Here is a 25,297-nt window from a genome sequence, read left to right on the forward strand (position 1 = left end):
TGAGTTTCCTCTCAAGTGATGAGGATTTAACCTTTTCTTTAGAGAAGGATCGTAGACTTCCCTTAGGAGATTATACACAGAGAACGTAGGAGATAAAATAACTGTCTTTATGATCCTGTTTTATATTTAAGAAAATGTATCCAGCTAGCAATTGTCGTTTACTTCTGGAACTTTTTCTACAGTCAGAAACAAATGGCATTAAAATCGTCAAATAGTAGAGTTCAAGACCTCTGTGTTTCACATTATGTTTTGTGCCTCCTCTTCGTTCTTTCTTCGCCCAAAGTAGGCAGTTATTCCCGGAGGAAATTACAGGCTGGCTGGTTTTGTTCTGTAACAGACTCTAGATCATTCTCATTCAGAAGCTGGAAGCGAGAGAGAGGTGTCAGATGACTGGATAGAGGCCCCTCCTGAGGCGAGTCTCTCTCTGCTCCGGGTGTTCCCATGGTGTTCACAGTGTCTGGGCAGATGCACTCTGATGAAGGGCTTTGTTGAGTTTTAATGGCAGTGCGGCATAGTTTATTTTTTGATATAAGTATTTTTTAATAATGAAAATAAATTTTTTTCTCTTTAAGGTGAGCCTGACTCTAGGGTTCTAGCCCATATAGGAGATGATGATATTACAATAAGGATCAACACAGATGGGGCAGAATATAATATAGAGGTAAATCTAACATGAGTTTTTTTCTTAGCATATATCTTTTTTTCATCAAATGTCTATTTTATTAAATTTATTGGAGTAACATTGGTTAATAACATAACTTTCAGGAGTACAGCATTATAAGATGACATCTGTATACGCAATTGTATGCCCACCCCCAGAAGTCTAGTTTTCTTCCGATACCATATGTTTGACCTCCTTTGCCCTCTTTGTCCTCCTCTCACCCCTTCCCATCTGGTAACCACCTTGCTGTTGTCTGAATGAGTTTGCCTTTTGTTTGTTGCTTTTTGTTTCATATCCCATATATGAGTGAAATCATATGGTTCTTGTCATTTTTCTCTCTGACTTCACTTAATTATCTCTGATTTTCAAAAAGTCGTTTCCCAGTTGTTGTAAGAAGACAAAGATCTATAAGTATACTTCTTTTTTCCTTGTATTTAAAGATTTTTAATTAGGAAAGTAGATGATGTTTTAAAGAAGGTGATATTTTTTACAAATGGCTAAGAAGCTGTCATAAGATGCACTCTGTATTTCTGACACCATAATTGGGTAAAAATCACATGTGGGTGGATAATAGGAAGAGAAAACTTCCTTTCCCTTCCCGACTCATTTTTTCCTTATTCTTACTCTAATAATCCTATTATTGGTGTAAACACTCTCAAGGATGAAGGTGAAGTCTTATTTGTCCATTTCTCCTTTTTTTTCTCCTCCTAGATGCTCTGGAAATGCAAGAGCAATGAAGGGTAATAGTTTAGAGTCTGAGGCAGGGTTCCTCAAACTTTTTAAACAGGGGGCCAGTTCACTGTCCCTCAGACCGTTGGAGGGCCGGACTATAGTTTAAAAAAAAAACTATGAACAAATTCCTATGCACACTGCACATATCTTATTTTGAAGTAAAAAACCAAAACGGGAACAAATACAATATTTGTATTTGCATGTGGCCCGCGGGCCGTAGTTTGAGGACCCCTGGTCTGAGGGGTTAAAAGAGGAAAGTAGGAAACTCGGGCCGCTCTTTTGTTAAAGTACTAGCAGTAAAACCAGGGCTGCACTGGTCACGTTTGTGCAGGACTGGTAGCCGTGTGTCAGAGATTAGTCTGGAAAACAACATTTGCCACAGATGGTGGGTCGAAGGTATTCTCTGTTTCTAGGAAAATGCGAATACTCTGGGTATCATCAAAACAGAACACCTGTGGGAAAACTATAATGAAGATTAGTTAAAAGGAAAGGTTCAGGTATATTTCAGTGCTGACAATCCGTGCATAGTCAAAAAAATCTCTTGTCCTCCTCAAAATCTCTTTCATGGATTTTTTCCCCTTCCAATTTAGGGTCCAGTCATGGTTAGTAGTAGTGGTTATTACAGGATTCAGCACTCTCTTAGAAATGGTGAGAATAGGATCTGCTTTTAGTACTAGTAATAGTAACTCCCTTCATTTTGAAATCTTAATATGTAACTGGATTCATATTCGACATTATCTTCAGGAGAGGCGTTACCACTGCCTTACCCAATGAGAACAGTTATGCTGATACGTTAGCATCTCCCAGGCATGCGGTGGGCACAGTGAGGTTTGAACCCAGGCATAGCTGATCCCGAAGCCTGCTGTCTTTTTCTCTGCAAGGTGGGCTATATTATGAAACGATTAATATGAATTTAGAAGTGTTTGTGCCCAAAGAAAAAAATGTCCTCTTCCTGTTCGTAGGCCAGGTGCAGGTTTGTGAAGGTTTCGATAGCGAGGAGTTGGTTAGTGAACTTTCTGAGGTCTCTGTAGCCTGAGGTTCTGTAGCCATTGTTTTTAAATCTGCCTCCTACATGGATTATAAGAGAGTATGTATGTATTTAACAGCTTCATTGAGATACAATTCGCTGTACAGTTTACCCATTTAAACTATATAACTTGGTGGTTTTTAGTATGTTCATAGAATAGTGTAGGTATCACATGATCAGTTTTAGAACATTTTGATCACCCCCATCACCCTTTTCTCCCTCTTCCCCTAGCCCCAGGCAACCACTGACGTGCTGCTCTCTCTAGATTTGCCTGGTCATTTCACATGAGTGGAACTACACAGTGTGTGGGCTTTTGTGACTGCTGCTTTCACTTATGTTTTCCTGCTTCATTCGTGTTGTAGCATGTGTCAGTACTTTATTTCTTTTTATAACCAAGTAGCATTCTATTGTATGGATATATCACCTTTTGCTTATTCCTTTATCCATTGGACATTTGAGTTGTTGCCACTTTTTGGCTATTATGAATAACGCTGCTGTGAACACTTGTGCACAAGTTTTTGTTTGAGCACATGCTTTCATTTCTCTTGGATATAAACTAGGAGTGGGACTGCTGGGTCATACAGTAACACTGTTTTCCATAGTGGCTGTACTTGACAAGCTCACATTTTACATACTGCATTTGACAGCCCATGTGACATGTGCACCAGCATGCATGAGAGTCTGCTTTGTCCACCTCCTCGCCAACACCTGTTCTGGGTGTATTTTTTATTATAGTCTTCCTGCTGGGTATGAAGTAGTGTTTTCTTGTCGTTTTAATTTCATTTTCATGATGGTTATGGATATACATGTGTGTATGTAAATTTTATCTTTTTGAACCTTTCTCACAAGCTGTTTGGTTCTGATGAGACCAATGTCCCTTACAGAGAGGAACTTGAGTTCGAAATAATAAACATTCTTTTGACTTGGGTACCCTTTTGAATATGTTAGTTCTGATTTACGGTGGCCTTGCAATATTGTAAGCGAAGGTATTTTTCTTTCCTGTGCATGTAAGATGTTAAGGAAACGAGAATGAAAAAGCATCGGAACAGAATCTTGTCTAACTTCCATGCTGTCTGCCCATCACCCAGCATGGTTGGTGTTAACATAAATATTTTGAATCAGTGAATGGAAAAGGATATGCATTTTCTCTTCTGGTTCTTCTAAAAGGTTTCATAACTTGTGCAAAATAATGCCCTTCTTTATCTACAGGTAAAATAAAAAAGTGAATAATCCATGTATCTGTTTCCTAGCATAGAAACTCTTACGATAAAAATTGAAATGGTTTATTTCCTATAAAAATGACTAGTCAGTTTACTTAGCCTGGAAATGAATGTTATCTAAAAACAAGGAAAGGATGTAAGAATTTAATGTTTAGGAATTTTTATATTTTCCATCTCAATTATATTTTTTTAATTTTAGCCACTTTGGAGACTAATTAATGATACTAAAGACAAAAGAATATTAGTTTATAAATCTGAAGATATCAAGAACGTTTCACGGTTGCACTCTTCAAAAGTGTGTGGTTACATAAAGGCGGAAAATGAAGATTTGCTTCCAGAAGGGCTGGTAGATGGAGAGGCACCTAAGGGTAAGACTTAAAAAAACATATTTCAAGTAGGAAACAAGCACTGTGCTGTCTTCAATAGGGTTGTTAAGGTGATTTCTTTAAAAAGCATGTTTTTCAAGTAACTATAGTATTTGGCTGGAAAATAGCTCTGTTCAGAAATTTTTATGTTAATTCTTTTGCCTATAATACAAGAAATAAAAACACTAGAAAACAATCGTAACAGTAAAGATTAGACTTTAAAAAAGATTGGGGAAAGGGGAATTGAATAATCTGAGGGAAAGTATTTTTTTATTTGCAGGTATTTAAAAATGACAAAATAATACTGCTGTAAAACAATCTTTAGATAAGTGATAAGACATTACTTGGTAGCAGGAAAGCTCTTTAATGATTGGAAAGATGAAGCTTATCAGTTTGGGGCAGATCCATTTAGCACCTTTTGAAAACAACCATCTTGGAGAAATAGTCTACTGTCCTTATTTTTGCAAACCTTAGAAAATATTACTAGCATTTTAGTATATAAATAAATTCTTAAACAATTTCATTATTTGATAAGAAAACCTATTAACACAAACTGGTTTTTAATGTCTTTGATTACCTTGATATTTTTGCCATTACTTTGGTTAATTTGTGGACTTCTAGAAGAGAGTGAGAGCTTCATAGGCGAGCAATAAATAGCTGATTGCTTTACTTGCAAGTACTTTTTAAAGTTGCCTCATTTTAAAAATTACAGACACTTTTCCTTGGTTTTGAATTCTACAATTTTTAAAAAATATATATTTTTATTGATTTCAGAGAGGAAGGGAGAGAGGTGGAAACATCAGTGATGAGAAGGAATTATTGATCAGCTGCCTCCTGCACACCCCCTACTGGGGATCAAGCCTGCAACCTAGGCATGTGCCCTTAACGGGAATCAAACCCAGGACCCTTCAGTCCGCAGGCTGATGCTCTGTTGACTGAGCCAAACCAGCTAGGATTTGAATTCTACAATTTTCAAATCTCATATTACTTTTCACTTTTCCTTCAAATTGTGGGGGGTTTTTTTGTTCAAGATACCTGTAAGGAAACTAAATTCATGTAATGTTTGTTTCAAAGCTGTGCTAGGTTTAAAGAGTTACTATAAAACCTCCTTGTTTGATGAACTTTGATGTAATAGTGCTTACAAATTCCTATTAGAACTTGTTCATCGGGTGAGGAGAAGAGCCGACCCTGATCCCATGAAGAACACGTGTAAATTACTGGTGGTGGCAGATCATCGCTTTTACAAGCACATGGGCAGAGGGGAAGAGAGCACCACCACCAATTACTTAGTAAGTATTTGATACGGGAGAAGGTAACGGACAAAAACACTCATGTAGGTAGACTCATTTCCCTTAGGAGAGGACTGCACAATTTGAAACATGAAGAAATGGATCTGTTTCAGATGCCGTATTATTTCATAAAATACTTGAGGGCTATCTGAGGTTCTTGCATTACTGCATAGAGATTTTAGTTTCAAATATTTGAAAACCTGTTTTACCTTTGAACTATTATTTTCTGCACAGTAGAATTTTTATGCATATTAGGGTTAGGGAGAGTTCATTACATAGGCCTCTCTTTACCCAAGTGAATTCTTTGAAAACATTACTGCTATAATGGCAGTGATCTTACTGGGACATGTGAATGTTGCTCTAGAGTGGAAAATGTATTTGTATAAAGAATAAACATTATGCTAGTTTTTGTAATTGGTAGAAACTTTTATAATGGCGTTTTCTCTAAACTGATTTCTGCTTATATGCATATTTCAGAGAAGATGGGTTTGGTTTGTGCCATAAAATGGTTAATTATTGGGCTCTGAGAAATAGATGGGACCTTCATGCTTATAACCAACTTGCGGGCTGAGAGTGAAGATTACAGAAGTATTGACACTGGATTTTTAAGCATTTACCGTTGTAATTTTGAAAAGTCAAGAGAATCAGATTTCATTGACATTTTTCATAGTATGACCTCATTTGTCTGATAACTTGGCACTGACCAAAATGCTGTTTAGGAAATAAGCGAATGCAACTCTTCATGAGCCAAGAGTCTGGCTCAGTAAAGACGTCTTTCTCGTTGCCTCTCGGTGGCCCTTCTCTGCCATGCCCGCCCTCACCCTTCTCTCTCCTCCTCGCCAAGTGAAAGAAGTCATTGTGAAGCTAGTAGGAGCAGTGTGTGAAGTCACTGTAATTCTTGCTCCTATGGAAGAGAGATTTCCTGAAAAAGTTTCTTAATAGGGCTTTGTATTAAGGAGTTCTCTTAATTTACTTCTTTGTTCATTACACCAAGAATATGAATATAATGAGAGGTTAACTAGCACAGACAGTCCTCGGGTTACGTCGGACTCGACGTATGTCCTTTCGTGGTTATGTCGCCATCTCCCATTTATATAAAAAAAAAGTTCCGTCATTTCGACGTATGTATGTACATATGTGCTTTATGTTTTTTATTATTTATTTACCACAAGTGAAGGTCAGGAATTGTTCTCTTTCTTTTTTTTTTTTTTTTTGGTATTTACTGTTTCTTTTTTTTTCCTTTTCCATTTTCTTTTTCTTAATTGTTTTATTGCTTAAAGTATTACAAAGAGTATTACATATGTCTCCTTTTTTTCCCCGCCCTTGACAATCCCCTGGTGTTCTCTTTCTTTTAATTTGTTTTTTTTACTGCTTCACTTCATTACTGCTGTGTATGTGCTCCCAGTGAGTGACGTAGGTGCTTATGTAGGTGGGTTTCGACTTACAGAGAAAATTGTGTTACGTAGGAACGGATCTCTGACGTAACTTGAGGACTTACTGTACTCTTAAAATTTGCATTTCTTAGTCTTACAGTAACTCTAAGCCAGTGATGGCGAACCTTTTGAGCTCAGCATGTCAGCATTTTGAAAAACCCTAACTTAACTCTGGTGCTGTGTCACATATAGAAATTTTTTGATATTTGCAACCATAGTAAAACAAAGATTTATATTCTTGATATTTATTTTATATATTTAAATGCCATTTAACAAAGAGAAATCAACCAAAAAAATGAGTTCTGTGTCACCTCTGACACGCGTGTCAGGTTCACCATCACTGCTCTAAGCAAAGAGCAGTTTTCTACCTATAATATGCTTTGCAGTTGCCCAAAAAACCTCATCTAGCCAGTTTTGAACAATAAAAAATTCTCTTTGAGAGAAGGTACTGCTGAGTGTTTTGTTCTTGGTGGTGTGAACCGTCCTTGGCTATCATCCTTTCCCTCGCTAACCACCTCCCCCTCCCAAGTGAGAGCACAGAGGGAAGGGGGAGGTGAGCCTCATTTTCCTGGCTCTCGGCCTGGTCCCCATGCTGCACTCCGCCCAGGGCGGGCGGGGACAAGCTGAGCAGGGCCTGGCACTGCTCCTCACTCTCTCTGAGGAAGGCGTTTGAGGAATTGGCCAAGAGACCGAGTGAAGACAGAATATTTCCTAGAAGAGACTTTTAGGTAAATCGATGGACTATTCATTTTCATTTTTGTAACTGACTGGAATGGCAGGGTTTTTTTAAAAAAAAACTGGTTACTTGGTATTTTGGTTCCATATGCAGTTGATTACTTTGATTTATACTAAGGTGTACCACTGTTTTACTCTGGTAACAACACTTTATTTGGGGCTGGGAATAACTTCTTTGTTAGCACTGTCAGTGATAAAGATGCTATTATGCTAGTGTTTGTAATTGGTAGAAACTTTTATAATGGCGCTTTCTCCCTGCAGGATTCATTACGGTGCAAAGAGCAGTAACGGTACATAATGTCTCTCCCTCTCACAGATAGAGCTCATTGACAGAGTCGATGACATCTACCGGAACACTTCCTGGGACAACGCAGGCTTTAAAGGTTATGGAATACAGATAGAACAGGTACTTATCAATGCATTGGCTCACATACTCAGCTAAGTTCTGTCATGTAAATATTTGTCACTTCAGATCTAATCATAAATAAATAAATGCCATAATTTTTATTTGTTAAATTACAGTGTTTTTTCTATTAATTACTTATAGATTATGAAGTTTTCTGTTCTTAAGCTTGTTTTAGGCAAAAAGCCTTTTTTGCTGCTCTGATCTCTCCCTTCTCTGAATTCAGGGCCTTTCTATCCCCTGCCCTGTTTTCCTTGCCTGCGATCATGCTTTCTGTCTTCAGTTAGAATCCTGGCACGTAGTGTTGAGTCTGTAGTCAGAAAAGTTGCTCAGAACTACTGTGTACATTGCAAGGCATTTATGCGTACAGACCCATTAGAACTTTCTCCCAAACCTCCTGATTTCTTATATCTTGTTAATAGAATATGTCCAGCCCAGCTGGTGTGGCTCAGTGGTTGAGCATCATCCTACGCACCAAGAGGTGATGGGTTTGATCCCCGGTTAGGTCACATGTCCAAGTTGCAGGCTCAATCCCCATAGGGGTGTGCAGTGTTTCTATCTCTCTCTTCCTCTCTCCCAAAAAAAACCCCAAATAAATAAATAAATAAATAAATAAAATTTTATTAAATATATTTTATTGATTTTTTACAGAGAGGAAGGGAGAGGGATAGAGAGCTAGAAACACCGATGAGAGAGAAACATCGATCAGCTGCCTCCTGCACACCTCCTACTGGGGATGTGCCCGCAACCAAGGTACATGCCCTTGACCGGAATTGAACCTGGGACCTTTCAGTCTGCAGGCCAACGCTCTATCCACTGAGCCAGACCGGTTACGGCAAAAAATATATTTTAAAAAATAGAGTGTGTCCAGCCACAGTGTATTAATGTCATCTTAGTATCTCATAGTAAAAATTGTTCCAAATTGATAAGACTAATTAAAAAGACTGTTCTGAAATTGGGTATTGCTCTGGACACTTTGATATGGAAATTATTGTTTGTATTTTTTCCTAGGCTTTGTTCTGAATTAACCATATTCTTATAGGCTCTGTAGCTAGAATTTAGAGAGTAAAACAAAAACAACCTTGAAATTATACATCATTCTTATAAATGTTAAACTTTTATAGTACTTGCATAAAACTAAGAGAATTATTTTTCCCTTTTCCCATTCTTTTACTTGCATTTTCTTTTTTTAAGTTATTATTTGAATAGGTAACATATACATATGGTACAAAAGCCAGTGAAAAGTAAGTCTCCGCAATCTCCGCTCATTGTCAAACCAGTTTCTTTCCCCAGAGACACCCATGTCACTAGATTCATGTGTATTTTTCCAGAGACCTTTCTGCATGTATAGCATGTGTGTGTGTGTGTGTATTTGACACAGTGGTGGTATGCGTACTCTCTGGATCATGCTTTTCCATTTCATGAATATGTTGGTGACTACCCCACTGTGGTTCAAATAAAGCTGCCTCACTTGTTTAAAACAGCTGCAACTTGATTGAGTTTTAGGGGATCAGTAAAGAAAGCTTTTTTTTTTTTTGCTTTAGAACTTGGAACCAGTTGAAAAAATAGATGTGATCTAGGGGCTAAAAATATCAGCCTCTTTAATGATAACAAGCGGGTTGGAAGATACGGCTTAGATGGGCCGCCACAGGAGGCTTCCTGTTCCATCCCAGAATTGGTCTTGACCACCCACCCCCAGAGCTGCAAAGCGCACCCAGTGGGCTTCCCACGTGGTGGCAAAGCAGAGCCGTTATGCCCTCCACAGGCAGGCAGCGCCAGAGACCTCGGGAGCGACCTGCCGAGCATGGTCCTGACTGCTGCAGGATTAATAGTATTTGTGCTACATGTACAAGGAACAGCCCCTGTTCTTAATACCCTTTTACTCCTGTGGCTTATAGTGACGTACATCCTAGTCTGCATCTCTGCATCATTGACTAGAGTTGAACTAAATATTTTAGGCTAATGGAACTGAAGTTCTCATTGTTTGAACTAAATATAGAAAAAATGAAAATTTGGGAGTACATTTGTAAGTTTATAAATCATTTATTGACAAATTCTCCATTATCATCTGCTTCTCACTTTGTTTTTAAACATTAATTATTTAGGGCTGAAGGATTTTATGTAATTCTGGTTCCAAAACATATTTTTTTCTAGAATTGGCTTTTATTGAGTATCTGAAACAATGCAGTATTTAGTTTGTGACTTTTTCTGAAGTGTTCTAAGTGTATTATCTCTTTAAGTATAGATTCGCATTTTCAAGACTCCAGAGGATGTGAAACCTGGCCAGAGGCACTATAATATGGCAAAAAGTTATCCAAATGAAGAAAAGGATGCCTGGGATGTGAAGATGCTGCTGGAGGTAGGTGGGGAGCCCTGGGTGTGGCGCTGTTGCTACCACTTGTGGTTTCTACCGGGGCGGGGGCGGAGGGAGGGGTATGTCTACTGACGAAGGGACATGTTAGAAAAGGGGCTGGGGAACCGGAGCAGCCCAGACAGCTGGTCAGCAGTCACCTGTCCCCTGCAGCAGGGCCAGCAGCCAGCAGGGCAAAACGCTGTGCCCACAACCTTAGTGTATTGGGATGACGCTCTCACCACCTAGCTACCTGGTCAGGACCCTGCTGTTCATTTTAAGCATTTTAAAAATCAAGGTATTTTTTAATTGGAGACTGTGGGTTGTTGTAGTAGAGGTTTCTTCTAAAACCATTAGAATTCTTGAAATACTTTAGAAGCCCTTGTCTTCGCGCGAAGTTCTGAGGCCCCTGAGAGAGGTAGGCGTCCCAGTGCTGGGCCTGGCAGGTTTGGAATGTCCCCAGTGCCGGCCTGTGTGCTCTCCCACCACCCTCATCGTTCCTTGGAACTGCCATAAAAAGCTCCCCGCCCAGCCCTTTGGCGTCCCCACCCCCTTCAGATGGCAGTCTGCTCCTCACCTGTGCAGGTAGGTGGGTGCGAGCTGTGGGCAAGGAGCATTCCCTGCGTTGCCCGCACTATTTGGTGCAGACCTGCAATCATATGGAGCTGATCTGGAATACTTGGATGAAAGATCTTTCCATGTCATGTTATTGTTAATCTAATTAAGAACACTTTGCTTTTTTAAAGCAATTTAGCTTTGATATAGCGGAAGAGGCATCTAAAGTCTGCCTAGCACATCTTTTCACGTACCAGGATTTTGATATGGGAACTCTTGGATTGGCTTATGTTGGTTCTCCCAGAGCAAACAGTCACGGAGGTGTTTGTCCAAAGGGTAAGTTTCCCATTTGCTGTGTGACTGTGTGGGAATAGCAGGCTGATTGGCTTATATTGGAATTCTGTACTGAACAAGCAATTTGTCTGTTTTCTCACCTTTAGCTTATTATAGTCCAATTGGAAAGAAAAATATCTATTTGAATAGTGGTTTGACCAGCACAAAAAATTATGGTAAAACCATTCTTACGAAGGTATGTTCTTTTATTTTTTAAAAGGATAGATGTTTAGTTTATTATAGTTGTTATATATTTATGTAGATATCTTCTAAAAGAGTACTAAATACTAGGTTTTTTGTGTGTGTGGTTGTGTTTTTTTTGGCCTAAACACATGTTCTTTGGTGAGAAATCTGAAAATAAAAGGTATAAAGAAGAAAATAAAAATTACTGGTCAAACTTCTTCCAAGACCCATCTGGGCCATTGTTTTCCATAAGCTGTCCCCGGGGCCCTTCCGCTGCCCTCCTCTGCAGGTGCTGGTTGCTGGCCCTGCATGTGGCTATGGTCTGTCACCCGGACTCCCCTTTCCTGGGCCCACACTCTCTTCATGACTAATATCAGCATTTTGGTACAGACCCTCAGGAGCTCCCCTGCGCTTTAAACTGGATCGTTTAGCTCGTGCATTCCCAGTTCCCTCCGAATCTGAAGGCATGGCTCCATTGTCCTTTAGTGCTTTGTGTTCCTGTTAAAGACTCTGAAGTCACTCCAATCTTTTATGCTTTGTATGTGACCTGTTCTTTCCTCTGGAATATTTTGGGATCTTGTTTTTGTCCAGATATATCCATTAGGAATGTGTTAGGGATATTCCAGAAAGTCCACATAACAGAAATCCAGTAAGCAGTGACTTAGATAAGGGGTGTGTTTGCCACAGTCGAGAAGTTCGTGGGCGGCATTCTGAGGTGTTCCCGCGCTCAGATGCTGGGGGCCCAGGGTCTTCCCTCTGTCCTTAAGCCTTTGTCCTCATGGTCACACGATGGTTCCCTTCGGTGTTGCAGAAAGGAGGACAAAGAGAGCATAGTCTGTCCCTTTTTAAAAACTGGTCTGGAGGTCCCACCCACTGGCTTCTGTTTATAGCTCAGCGACAGCCGGTCACATGGCTGCCCAGATGCTCAAGGGAACGTGGGAAGGTGGCTGCTTTAGCTGAGGACATTGTCCTCTGAGCAGAGTTAGGATCTTTCAGGATCCCATTCCTCAGGGCCCTATAAGACAGCGGGGCCCACTGGCCAAAGCCGGTGGTGGTTGGGTATTGGAAAGTAATGTTTTCTTTGCATGATCTTTAAGGAAGCTGACCTGGTTACAACTCATGAATTGGGGCACAATTTTGGAGCAGAACATGATCCGGATGGTCTAGCGGAATGTGCCCCAAATGAGGACCAGGGAGGAAAATTCGTGATGTATCCCATAGCTGTGAGCGGAGATCATGAGAACAATAAGGTATGTGTCTCGGAGGTCTTGACGTGGCTGGGAAAGAAAGAGGCTACTGAGTAATAACCAGAGCTCAGAACGGGTCCGTTCAGGGATGGACGGCAAACTCCCAAGTACCTGGAAACTTGGCTGTGTGTTGGGAGTGAATGTGGCCCATCACATCTGGGTACAGCTGTTGTCGGGGCTGTTTGTTATCAAGGTGAAGCATGTGCGTTTGAGCCATTGGACACTTAGCAGTAGCTTAGGTTTGTGTTGCAGGTCTGGATTGCAGGGGCTGGTGGGCTCAGGCTGTAAGTTAAAACTTCTCTCATTTTCATGTACAAGTTGTCATTCATTTAAACTCTGCAGTACTTCACCATTTGCATGTTTTCATAAACTGTTGCAACAAAATACATAATTAGTCAGACTCTAAGCCTCCTGTGGGAAGGGCCCTGGTCTTTCTGTTCGCAGCTCTGTCTCCAGTGTCTGGTCGGGTAGGTGGCACCTGGTCAGTGTATTGGTACGTATGTGAACAGTCTATTCTGATAGCTATGCGGGTTGGCTTGGGATATTGTTAACGACAGAGACTTTAAGAGGGAGTGTCCCTAGGCGTCTGGTCCTTTCATGGTGCCTGGAGCTGAGCAGCAGCGAGCAGTGAGAAAACACTGCTGTCGTGCAGACTCAGGGCTGGGAGGGAGAGATGCTGGAGGGTTTGTCCTGCCTGTCGGGAGCCAGGCCCGAGCAAGCGTCTTCACTGTAACCATTGGAAGGGCCTTTCAGAAGACCAGGTCGTGTTCTGTTCAGGGTGGTGGCTCTCGGAGAGCTTTCTGGCCGTTCCTTGTGTGCGCCTCAGTGGTCACATCACCTCGGAGTCCTGTGCTCTCCACTCCTCAGGGGCTTGGTGGCGCTTGTCTGGGGTGAAAGAAGCCATTTTAGCAATTTGCAGAGAAGTGTGGAGACCCCACCTCAGATAACGATGCCGAGCTCTCCCTGTGCCTCTTAGCCTTCTTCACGGTGTCAGGTGGCTTGGCCAGTGGACTCTGTCAGAGCTCCTGGCTGCTAAGTCTGTCGAGTTTAGGAGGAGCCGCTACCTTCGTGGTTCTGGGAAGTGAGGGTAGAGGAGCCTTTGAGCCACTGGTCACCTTCGAAAACTGAAGATCCTGGGGCTCATGAGAATGTATAGAGCAGCGGTCGCCAGCTGGTGGTCCACAGACCCTGGTGGTCTGTGAGGTCCAAAATGTTGGCAACCGCTGGTTTAGATGACAGTTTAGAATTAATATTTTAATAGACTACACTGAGTGGCCAGATTATTATGACCACCCCATCAGTACTTCGTTGGGCCACCTTTTTCCTTCAATACTGCGGTGATTCCTCTTGGCATTGACTCCACGAGATGTTGAAAGGTGATGCGAGGAGTCTGACACCATGCCTGATGAATAGCACTGTCCAGTTCTGTGAGCTTTGATGGTTGTGGAACCAGCTGCCTGATGGCTCTTTTTTTTTTTTTTTAAATATATTTTATTGATTTTTTACAGAGAGGAAGGGAGAGAGATAGAGAGTCAGAAACATCGATCAGCCGCCTCCTGCACATCTCCTACTGGAGATATGCCCGCAACCCAGGTACATGCCCCTGACCGGAATCGAACCTGGGACCTTTCAGTCCGCAGGCCGACGCTCCATCCACTGAGCCAAACCGGTCTCAGCCTGATGGCTCTTTTTAACTCCGTCCCACAAATGCTCCATTGGATTGTGATCTGGTGATTGTGGGGGCCACCTAAGCAAGGTAAAGTCTCCCTTATGTTCTTGAAACCACTTGGGCACAATACGAGCACCGTGGCATGGCGCCTTGTCTTGTTGGAAGAAGCCATTTCCATTGGGATACGCCAGCAACAGGATAGGATGAACTTGATCAGCAACGATACTTAGGTATGCTGTGCTATTCAGACGTTGTTCCACACGAATTAAAGGGCCCCAATCATGCAGGAAAACATTCCCCAAACCGTAACACTGCCCCCATCAGCTTGAAGGGTTGTACTCATGCATGTGGGGTGCAAGCTTTCATGCTGTTTCCGCCAAATTCTCACTCTGCCATCTGCATGATGCAACTGGAAACGTGATTCATCGGACCACATGACTTTTTTCCAGTGCTCGACTGTCCAATCCTTGTGTTCCTGTGCGAATTAGAGACGTTTTATCTTGGTAACTGCAGACACAAAGGTGTTCGAACAGGCCTTCAGCTTCCATATCCCATACGAAGCAGTGTACGGCTAATTTGCCTATAAATGTCAGGTGTTCATAATAATCTGGCCACTCAGTGAATATAAGACTGCTTCTCAGTAAGCTCAACTATTGAAAGTCTTTAAACATGGATCATTCATACAGATAGCCAGGGAAGGGGTGGGGAGCCAGGTCAGCCCATTGGCGTGCCTGCACGTGGTATCTAGGAAGACGAGGTCTGTGACGGTTCGCACTGTCCCCGGCGGTGCCAGGCCCGAGCAGGCGCGGCTCGTGGTCTGGTAGAGCTCACGGTCCTCCACTCGTGCCCGACTGCTCGTCCTCTCGACGGACTGGCTGGGATGTTTGGGGTCAGCCTGCGTGCAGCTTGCCTTCCTGTGAGGAATTTTAGGCTCTTCGCCAAATCCGCACCCGCCTCTCAACATTTCACAGAGGGCGAGGATCAGTCCCAGGCAGAGGCACATAGAGGGACAGCCATGAACTTGACACGCCTTCAGGAGGCTCCAATGGACTTTTGTATTCAGAGTTTAGAGAGGCGGTGCAAACACAGGGGAATGGATTTTCATGTTATTTTGGGTCCTTTTTGCTCCTCAGCTGTTTTCAAACTGCAGTAAACAGTCCATCTACAAGACCATCGAAAGCAAGGCCCAGGAGTGTTTCCAAGAGCGCAGCAACAAAGTGTGCGGGAACTCCCGCGTGGACGAAGGAGAGGAGTGCGACCCGGGCATCATGTACCTGAACAACGACACCTGCTGCCACAGCAACTGCACGCTGAAGGAGGGCGTCCAGTGCAGGTGGGCGCGGCGGGGCACGGCCGGGGCAGGGCCGGAGCCGGGAGGGGCAGATTGCAAGCACAGGGGCTTTGGAATCGATGAGAGGGCGTGTGTGCCGGGTGCATGTATATATGTGTGTGCGCGCACATAGGTGTTTACCCTTTGCCCATTACAGCAAGAGAAATGCTTCCTCCAAGCAGTCTGCCAGTCTGTCATGGAATCCCTACTCTCACACACTTTGCGGTCACGTGGAGACTCCCCCAGAGCAAGAATCGTTTCTGAGGAAACAGGGGTCAGGGAAGACGGTCGATGATTCTCTTCATGCTGCATTCTCTATACAGTGGGGCCTTGACTTACGAGTGTCCTGACTAACGAGTTTTTTGAAATACCAGGTGTCTCTCGGCCGATTTTTTGCAGAGTTGATAGAGTAATTTGAGTTAACGAGCTCCTCAACAAGCTTGGTCTCGGAACGAATTAAACTCGTAAGTCAAGGCCCCACTGTAATAGCAAATTCTGGACACCATCGACTGGCAGTCCTGGGACACATACACAAGAGTTTAGTGTTGTCCCGTTTAATGGCAACACCAAATGTGGAGGGAGCAGGTTACAAGTTGGAAGGCACCTCTGTTGCCATTTTTATGTCCCTGAGAGCCAGGCCTGCCTGGAAGCAGAGGGGACAGCTTTAGTTGATGGTGAATCACAGACTTGACTGCCTACATGCATATTAACATGTAAATACTCGGAGGAGGGCTTGGGCTGCTTCGTTTCTTGACCATTGATTGCCTACAGGCCAGTGTTCTCTTTTACATTAATGTATTATGTATATTAAGCTAATGAAAACCGAGGACACCCAAGATGTTTTATTTTATTTTTTTAAATATATTTTATTGATTTTTTTACAGAGAGGAAGGGAGAGGGAGAAACTTCGATCAGCTGCCGCCTGCACACCCCCTACTGGGGATGTGCCTGCAACCAAGGTATATGCCCTTGGCTGGAATCGAACCTGGGGCCCTTCAGTCCCCAGGGCGATGCTCTATCCAGTGAGCCAAACCGGCTAGGGCAGGACACCCAAGATGTTTTAAAGACGAGTCACTCGGGACCAGCCTGACCTATTGTCTACGTTGCTCTGCCTGATTCCACATGAGGACAGGCAGACAGAGGGTATGCAGATGGCGCCAGCACCTGCAGGTCGGGTTATGCAGGAGTGGGTGACCCAGCCCGGAGACCTTGCCCTGCGACCGATCCTCAGGGCCTGTGACAGGGCTGCAGTGTTGGCTCTGAACTGTCCTTTGACTTGAATGGTCCCTGTCTGCTCCTCTGCAGTGACCGGAACAGTCCTTGCTGTAAAAACTGCCAGTTTGAGACTGCCCAGAAGAAGTGCCAAGAGGCCATTAATGCTACGTGCAAAGGCGTGTCTTACTGCACAGGTACGGCTCCTGCTGCTTCTGGAAGACTCTGCTCAAGTGGGGACGTGCGTGTTTGGGACACGGGCTTGTTTCACTTACATGGAAGCAGCCGTCTCTTCACTTCCCATGCGGAGTGGAGGGTGCTCCTTAGTGTGTGGCACACGGTCAGGGTCCTGCAGACCCGTCTGTTTCCGGACAGTTCCCCTTCCTCCCCTCCCGTCGCGCTCCTCCCTCTCGTAGGCGTCCCTTCTGCTGTGATGAACGTTTGCCTGGATGTGTGTTTCCCCCTGAAACATAAGGTGCTGCTCTGTGTCGGAGTGTTTAACATGCCGAAATGGCGTTCTACCTTAGATCTGTCCACTCAGTACTGTTTCTCACGAGTCGTTCTGTTGCACTGTGTGCTATCTGTGTCTGCATTGAGTTCATGTTGGGGGCACCTGCCGGGCGCTAGTCATGTAATGATCTCACTCGTCGAGCAGTAGCTGCTGGGATAGCCACCATCTGGACACGTGGGGCAGGGCTGCGGCAGACAGCCCTTCCTGCACTGGTCCCAGAGCTGGAGGACAGTGTGTCAGTGCCCCTGAGGGCCCGTGGCGCCTCTGTCCCACGTCCTTGCCAAGACTCTTACTTTTTGCCAGTTTGATGCTTGAAAAGTGATTTCTCATCTTCATATACAGTTTCTTGAACACCTCTCCCCGGGGAGTGCGCTTTCAGTCTAGCTGGTGGCACTAGTGTTGGTGTTACTAGTGTGATAGCACATACGCATATATTACATGTCTCTTAGGTTTCACAGTAAAAGGTAGAGCAGACTGCACGGCCAGTGTTAGTGGCTGAGGTGAGGCCAGGGAGACAGAGTGTGGGCATTGGGGACCTTCGGGGCCTGGCCCTCTCCCAGACCTCATCTGCTTGCCTGCCGATTAGACACGGCCGTGTCATCCTTGCCCGTGGGTCACCTTTTACTCTGCCAGACCGGACTCAGGGTCGGGACCATGTGTGTGGCACGCCCTGTGGGACTGGAGGTGCGACTCACGGGGCCTCGGTTGTTGGTGCTCCCAGGTAACAGCAGTGAGTGCCCTCCGCCGGGGAACGCCGAGGACGACACGGTGTGCTTGGACCTGGGCAAGTGCAAGGACGGCAAGTGTGTGCCCTTCTGCGAGAGGGAGCAGCAGCTGGAGTCCTGCGCGTGTAACGGTGAGCACGTGTCCCCGCCACGGCCTGTGTCTGCCCGGCCCCGGCCCTCCACTTGGGGCCCTGACAGTGTCAGCTGCTCACTGCTGCTGAGGATGGGGCGAGCCCAGCGCCGTCAGGGGCGTGCAGGTGGCGTGTGGAGACAGCCCTCTGGATTCAGATCCTGGCTCCACTGTCTGAAAACCAGCCCATTGGCCTCCCTTCTTGCCACGTTTTCAGATCATGTGGCCAGTGTGGGGCGAGTAGGAGGGGATTCTGTGGGTGACAGGGGTGGGGCTGGGTATCAGACACGCATGAAGGCAGCAGGAGCTGGTGCCGTGGGCATTGAGCTGTGGTGCTCCTTCCACACTTCACCGGAGAGCGCCGATTCCAGGACTGGCCCATTGAGGAGGACGCTCGCCACCGGTGGTGGGCCAGGCCAGGGGCCTCCTTAGTGATGGTTGGCAACATCATGCTGGTCTCTCAGACACTTGTCCTCAGATTTTCGCATTATTTTTGGAGCCCCTGGGTCTGAGGGGGGATCTCGGGTGGACTGGGCTCTGAGCTTCCTGCCCCAGCCCAGAATTCTGTTGATTTCAAAACAAAGAGCCCAGAAATCACAACCCCTGGGTTGGGAACTCAGCATCCACACAGTGGAGTCAGGTCTTTAGGCGGGAAGGGAAGCAAGGAGAGCCACGTGTCCAGGAAAACTCAGCTGTGTGCCCCTTGGTTTCAGAGACGGACAACTCGTGCAAGGTGTGTTGCCGGGACGCCCAGGGCCGGTGTGTGCCCTATGTTGACTCCGAGCAGAAGAACTTGTTTTTGAGGAAAGGGAAGCCCTGTACAGTAGGGTTCTGTGACATGAATGTGAGTACATTTATGTACAGCTTTTTCTGTCCAGCCAGGTGGGAAATGTTTTCACGTTGTCCTCAATTTTGCAAATGGAAGGAAACAAACCAGGGCTGCCCTCTCCTCACCCAGCGCTCATTCCTGTGCGAGTCCGTCTGGTGAGGTCAGCGTGGGCACCGCCTATGCGCACAGCCGGGCGCCCTTGGGAAACGGCGCTCTCTCCAGAGCAGGGGGCTCCGAGTCCAGCGACTGGCCAGGACCTTGGGAGTTTGGGCAAAGTGGGTGGCTGTGGGGCGGTGGGTCCTGATCATTTGGTTTTCTGTTAATTACGAAATTGACTAAGATTGCAAAAATATAGGTAAGTCACCATTTGTAAGTAGGAAAGATCTAGAAGCAGCTTGATTCACCCAAATCAGACCCTTTGGTCTCTTATTTGTGTAAAACATGGTGGAGGGTTAGTGTCCAGAGGCTTCCCAGGCCTCTGGCTGTGTCCCTGGAGTGCTCAGTGCCACCCTTCCTGGGACTCACATCTTTTACACCCTGGGTTTCTGAGTCCGTCTCTTGGGAACCCCAAGTTCACGTATAGAAACGGCCTGGTGGTGAGGCCTCAGTGATAGCACCCCCTCCTTTCTTAGGGCTCATCACACTTAAACTATTGCCCATATCGAAGGTGAGCCAGGTGCGTTAGCTGTTTGCAGAAAGCCACATTGCTTCTAAGTGCGTTTCTTTTAGGAAAAATGCTGTTTTCTGTTCATAGGGCAAATGCGAGAAACGAGTACAGGATGTCATCGAGCGATTTTGGGACTTCATCGATCAGCTGAGCATCAATACTTTCGGTAGGTGACCCCCAGGTGCTTGTCTGCTTAGAACCGAGCTCATGTCTGCGGTGATAGTGGAGAGTGGAGACTCTGGTCCTGCAGCAGCAGAGGGAACAGTCCCTGCATTAGTTCCGTCTGCGGCCTCATGGGATGCTAGGCCTCCCCTGGTGGGTTGGATGCAGTTTTCAGACGAGGGAATCGGTGCTTAGTCAAAGCATCAGCTTCCTTCTCTGCTAAATAAAATGCACTCACAAGAGTCGGCCTGTCCTACAGACTGGAAATCTGAAATTACCTGATGGATTCATTTTACAAACGGCCTCAGATTTTGCAGAAGCAGGGCATGTATTATGTCCTCTAGGGCCCGTAATTTAGAGTTTAGTCACAGAAATGCCCAGAGAGCAACAACACTGTCTTCATAAGCATTGTTCCCAGCAGCCTCTGTGCAGTGGCTCCGGGAACGAGTACAGGAGTCATTGAGCGATTTTGGGACTTCATCCATCAGCTGCACTGACCTCTGTCTCAGGGCTGTTTCTGAGGCGGCGGGGGGAGGGGGGCAGGTCTCCCAGGTGCACAGACACTCGCGGCGCTACAGTCAGGAGAGTGTAGGCAGCAGCCGTGGCGTTCGTCACAGCGATGATGCTCGGAGCATTTCCTTGGAGACTGTGCAGTCCGTGGGTCCAGTCAGTCACTGTCTGAAACTGTTCACAGGGAAGTTCTTAGCAGACAACATCGTGGGCTCCGTCCTGGTTTTCTCCTTGATCTTTTGGATTCCTTTCAGCATTCTTGTCCATTGTGTGGTAAGTCACCATTTGTAAGTAGTGAAATCTTCTCTTAAAAGGTTGAACAACTCCAGCCATAGGATCTGTGGACAAGATAAAATCTGTCCTTAAAAGTCTGACCTACTGTTTCCAATGACATATTTCAGTATTAGCCCGAGGACAGCATATCTTGTGAAGAGCTTAGCTAATAGGCCTTAAAAGAATCTTACTTTTTGTGTGTAGATGTTTCATTCTTGTGTAGAATTTCTGAGGAATTTTATACTTCTGAGCACAGGAGACTGTTCGTTTATTTTTATTTTTTTGTTATCCTCACCAGAGGGTATTTTTCCATTGATTTTTTTTTTTTAAATAGAGTGGAAGGGAAGAGAGACAGAAACACTGATGTGAGAGAGACACATCGATTGGTTGCCTCCCGCACGGGCCCTGACCAGGGCCGGGGATCGAGCCTGCAACCCAGCTACGTGCCTTTGACCGAAATTGAACCCCAGACCCTTCAGTCCACAGGCCGACACCCTATCCACTGAGGAAACTGGCCAGGGCCACAGGGTACTGGTGAGCTGGATTTGCCTAGGACCTCAGATGAGTGAAGTGTCTCAACATAAGTATTTGCAGGCTTTGTTGTCACAGAGCAAACAGCAAACACCCGCATCCCAAGATGGTGCCCTGTGCCATCAGGTCCTTGGCATCACCATGTGGGTGTTTAAACCCTTCCAGACACAGAGCAGGAGCAGTCTGTTTATTCTCGTTCAAAATGAGTGACAGCCGGCAGGTCGAATGGGGCTTTGTCCGAGGAACTCCAGATTGTTCCTTGCTTCCCTGTGAAGGCGAGGGCTTGTCTCCTTCACGATGGGCAGGCCGAGGCTCCACTTGTGCTGCCCCCAGGTGAGCCTGGGAAGCCTCAGCACAGCCAGTAGCTCTCGTGCTGTTTACTATGCAGTGAGTTACACCTGTGGACCCTCCGTGAGGCCCGATTCTTGTTCTGAGCAAAGCTGCCGCAGGAGGGAGGGTGCTGGCTTGTTTCTGACCACAGACCCACTCAGGACAGCTGAACTAGGAGCCAGGCCTAGATTCCAGGTCCCAGCCTCCTGCCTGGTGCCCATTGTCATGCGATGCCAGCCACAGGCAGGGTCCTGGGCAGTGGATGGAACCATGTGTGCAGCCTTCTGAAGCACGATGCAGGTCAGAGACCCAGTTCCTTCACAAATCTGGGCCACAGGAACTCTGGGAACAGCTGGGAAGAATATCAAGGCCGTGGTGGGCTGGGCCGTGTGAGGCCAGAGCCAATGAGAGCACAGGCGCAGCCCCTCAGCCTCCCACCAGCGGCGCCAGGGCCGGCTCTGCCCAGGCACAGGCAGGGCCTGGACACATGGGCAGACGCCTCTGTCCTCCTGCCCCCGGTGGGAAATGCCCAGAGGTACAGCACTGGAACCTGTCTTACTTCACACCAAAAGGAACAGGCTCCTGCGAGCGCAGAGGCACCCGTAGGTGGTGGCAGAGCTCCTCAGGTTTACGGGCGACACTCATTCTCATGCATCGGACCTGCTACCACTTTCTACAGCTCAGGTTCTAAGTGCTTCACTCAGTATTAGGAGGTTCTCTAAGGCAGTGGTTCCCAACCTTCTGGCCCTTTAAATACAGTTCCTCATGTGACCCAGCCATAACATTATTTTCGTTGCTATTTCATCACTGTCATGTTGCTACTGTTATGAATCGTCATGTAAATATCTGATATGCAGGATGGTCTTAGGCGACCCCTGTGAAAAGGTCGTTTGGCTGCCAAAGGGGTCGTGACCCACAGGTTGAGAACCGCTGCGCTAAGGCCTGAGCACTGAAGTGAATTGTGTTTGTGGGAGTGACCTTTTCCCTGTTCTCTTCTTTCTAGGATAAGAAGCTGGATAAGCAGTATGAGTCCCTGTCCCTGTTTCACCCCAGTGTGAGTATGCTGCCCGACAGAAGGCCTCTCAGTGGCACAGGGAGACCTCCGTCGGCCACCCAGCTGCGCCCCCTGTGGCTGCTGGAGGTCCTGCTGCAGCAGGAAAGGCCGAGGTGGGGTTCGTTAAGTCCTGTGCCCACAGTAAGGACGATGGATGGGGATGTAAGGGGAGCAGCCCGAGTGACTCAGCTGCTCAGCACCAACTCAGTGACTATTTTGTGATTGTTTTTGTCGTGAGACCTGAACTTGAGAGTTGTTAGACGTTTCCTTTTGGGTCTTCACATGGTCAGTGGGCAGGCCGCTTGCAAGCTGCCTTTCTGAGTCATTTCTGAGTTGAGAGTTTTCCTCAGCGTGTGGGTCGTGGCAGCAACCGTGTGAGGCTGGGTGGACGCGCTGGAGCCGGCAGACCTGCCGCTCATCTCTTCCTCCCGTGTCTTTCCAGAACGTGGAAATGCTCAGCAGCATGGACTCTGCCTCGGTCCGCATCATCAAGCCCTTTCCGGGGCCGCAGACCCCAGGCCGCCTGCAGCCCCTGCAGTCCGCCCCTGTGGTGCCGATGGTGCCTGTGGCCCCGAAACTGGACCACCAGCGCATGGACACCATCCAGGAAGACCCGAGCACGGACTCGCACATGGACGAGGACGGCTTCGAGAAGGACCCCTTCCCGAGCAGCAGCACGGCCGCCAAGTCGTTTGAGGACCTCACGGGCCACCCGGTCACGAGGAGCGAGAAGGCCTCATCCTTCAAGCTGCAGCGGCAGAACCGCGTCGACAGCAAAGAGACCGAGTGCTAGTGTAGGGAGGGAGGCCCTGCGCTCTGCCCTGTGTGCAAGGTGTTTTGTAGGTGTGACCTAAAATCACTCGCAGACTTCGTGAAGATCTAGGAGAAACAAGGCGGTGACTTCAGCAGGTGCTGGTCACGTGTCTGGACTTCTTGGCATATGTGCTTGTGTGGTTGGGCCTTTCTGTGTGAACAGGTAAGGTGAATCTAGCTTATTTTGAGGCTTTCAGGTTTTAGTGTTTAAAATATCCTTCAACCTGTGGTGCAGAAGCAGAAAATACAGCTGGATTAGGTCATAAGTATTTACGTTTTTGTAAAGTAACCTTTATATCGATGACAGCACTGATTAGGGAGAGAACGATTTTCTTTTTCATACAGTGTCATGAAGATGAGGCAGTTAGCATTACTCGTGAGGATAACTGGAACACAGAATAATTTATTTTTCTGCCCTCAAGTAAAGATAAGATAAAACTGAGCTGTGTACTATCGCCACAGTGTGGGTTCTGGTTCTCGGCACTACCCCACGCCTACAGCAGGGAGAATACACACCCCAATTCAGGAGTGATTTGGGTTACTGTTTCTTCAGAATTCTAAGGTTAGTACTTTCTGCAGTTTAAATAATCTAGTTTACAGCGAGAGCCCCAAGTAGGGCTAGTTGCATTACAGAATCCTGCCCCCTGTGTGAGACCCTCATTTGCTGGGCAGTTTTTCTGTTTTACAAGTGTGTTCCGGGACCTAACGCTGTTGGCGCTTCTGGGACGGCAGCAGCCGGCACGCCCACAGCACTGAGCGTCCCTAGGCTCCCTCAGAGTTCTCTCGGTCTCCGTGTCCATCTGGCAGCACCAGCCTTCCGGCCGCTTTTCCAAGAACCAGTGGCCCTCGTGGCAGCGACCCCTTCTGGCTGAGGAGCCAGAGGAGATTTCGAGCCAGAGCTCGGGTGCGGGGAGTGGCCATGCCTCTAGGGAGGGTCACTGCTGTCTCCATAGGAGAGGTTGCGTTTGATCTGGGGGACCTTGGAGGCCTGCTGAGGGCCAGCGTTGATGCTGGTGGAGTTGGGGTGCAGTCTGGGAGGCTCCTCTCAGATGCCTCACAGCTTGAGCCGTCAGCACCCTGGGTGCCTGGGACGTGCTGAGGGGCTGCGGCATCATCCTCACCTGGGCCCGGTGGCCTGGCATCGGGAAGCAGGGCTGGGCTCCTGTTGGCATTGCTGAATGCAGGGACCTTGTCTTCCTGGAGGTGACAGTCTCCTTTTGGGGGTGGCCTCGGTGAGATTTGGAGCTGGTCCGCTGCCCTGTTCACTCTGCAGAGCTGTGCTGTGGCCTTGGAGTCCAGGACGGCTCCACCATGTCACACTGGGTGGTCGGGTCCTGCTGTCCGGGCCGGCGTCCCGGGCCGGCTCGGGCTGCTCCGCACTGACTGGGGGCCAGCCCGGCCGAGGCGGGGCCTGTCTGCCCCTCAGCATGAGGAGCCCTCCTCCAGCATCGGCATGGCCACGGGGGGACAGCCCCTGGGAGGGACTCAGACACCGTGGTGCTGCCCTGCACGTGGCTGTTCCCATTGCGTCCTGCTCAGGACTCCGGACGGTGTGCGCTCGCTGTGTGAAGGAGAAGTCATTGGGGAGTTCTGACTTCCTTAGAGTTAGAGTTAAAAGCTTCTCCCCTGTAAGTCCTGAACTGTGCTCACCAGCCAACATGTTTAATGAGTAACTTACAAACTTTGAGGGCAATTAACCAAACCTGTGACAAATGGTGTCTTTTTTCCTAAGGATGTTTGTTACACAGATACCTGTTACACTAATACTTGAACTTGTACCTTGTGGTATTTGCTCTTTTAACTAGTCACAATACTCTTATATTTTAGTTACACTTTTGGACTCTGATGTAAGGTGAGTGGGTGTATGTGTGAGAGTGAAGCAGTTCCCAGCTGAATGTAAGAAAACCATTTTTTATAAAATCAACTTTAAAAAAAAAAAAAAACTGTCTTTTACCCTTTTTTCCGCTTATAGACTCCCTAGCTGCTCAGGGTGCATGTAGTGGTGGTGCTGGTGGCAC

The 25,297-nt window shown here is 46.5% G+C and overlaps 1 protein-coding gene across 3 annotated transcripts in view; it reads left to right on the plus strand.

The window, feature by feature from the left end:
• The window catches only part of ADAM17 (ADAM metallopeptidase domain 17), a 37,528-nt gene extending 12,290 nt beyond the window's left edge, over positions 1 to 25,238 (plus strand). Inside the window, exons 4-19 of one of the 3 annotated variants that reach the window (XM_036335385.1) lie at positions 573 to 661; positions 3,840 to 4,008; positions 5,161 to 5,294; positions 7,779 to 7,868; positions 10,111 to 10,224; positions 10,962 to 11,106; positions 11,211 to 11,299; positions 12,384 to 12,536; positions 15,336 to 15,535; positions 16,838 to 16,941; positions 17,977 to 18,111; positions 18,824 to 18,954; positions 19,694 to 19,772; positions 20,463 to 20,551; positions 22,416 to 22,579; positions 22,909 to 25,238. In XM_036335385.1, the coding sequence (XP_036191278.1) occupies positions 573 to 661; positions 3,840 to 4,008; positions 5,161 to 5,294; positions 7,779 to 7,868; positions 10,111 to 10,224; positions 10,962 to 11,106; positions 11,211 to 11,299; positions 12,384 to 12,536; positions 15,336 to 15,535; positions 16,838 to 16,941; positions 17,977 to 18,111; positions 18,824 to 18,954; positions 19,694 to 19,772; positions 20,463 to 20,551; positions 22,416 to 22,579; positions 22,909 to 23,320 (2,297 nt within the window). In that variant the 3' untranslated portion in view covers positions 23,321 to 25,238. The remainder of the gene's footprint in view (positions 1 to 572; positions 662 to 3,839; positions 4,009 to 5,160; positions 5,295 to 7,778; positions 7,869 to 10,110; positions 10,225 to 10,961; positions 11,107 to 11,210; positions 11,300 to 12,383; positions 12,537 to 15,335; positions 15,536 to 16,837; positions 16,942 to 17,976; positions 18,112 to 18,823; positions 18,955 to 19,693; positions 19,773 to 20,462; positions 20,552 to 22,415; positions 22,580 to 22,908) is intronic. The other 2 variants (XM_036335386.1, XM_036335387.1) reach the window with 2 other exon arrangements.
• The last annotated feature ends 59 nt before the right edge of the window (positions 25,239 to 25,297 follow it).

This window comes from Myotis myotis, unplaced genomic scaffold (assembly GCF_014108235.1).
Source record: "Myotis myotis isolate mMyoMyo1 unplaced genomic scaffold, mMyoMyo1.p scaffold_m19_p_14, whole genome shotgun sequence".
NCBI classification, from domain to species: domain Eukaryota; kingdom Metazoa; phylum Chordata; class Mammalia; order Chiroptera; family Vespertilionidae; genus Myotis; species Myotis myotis.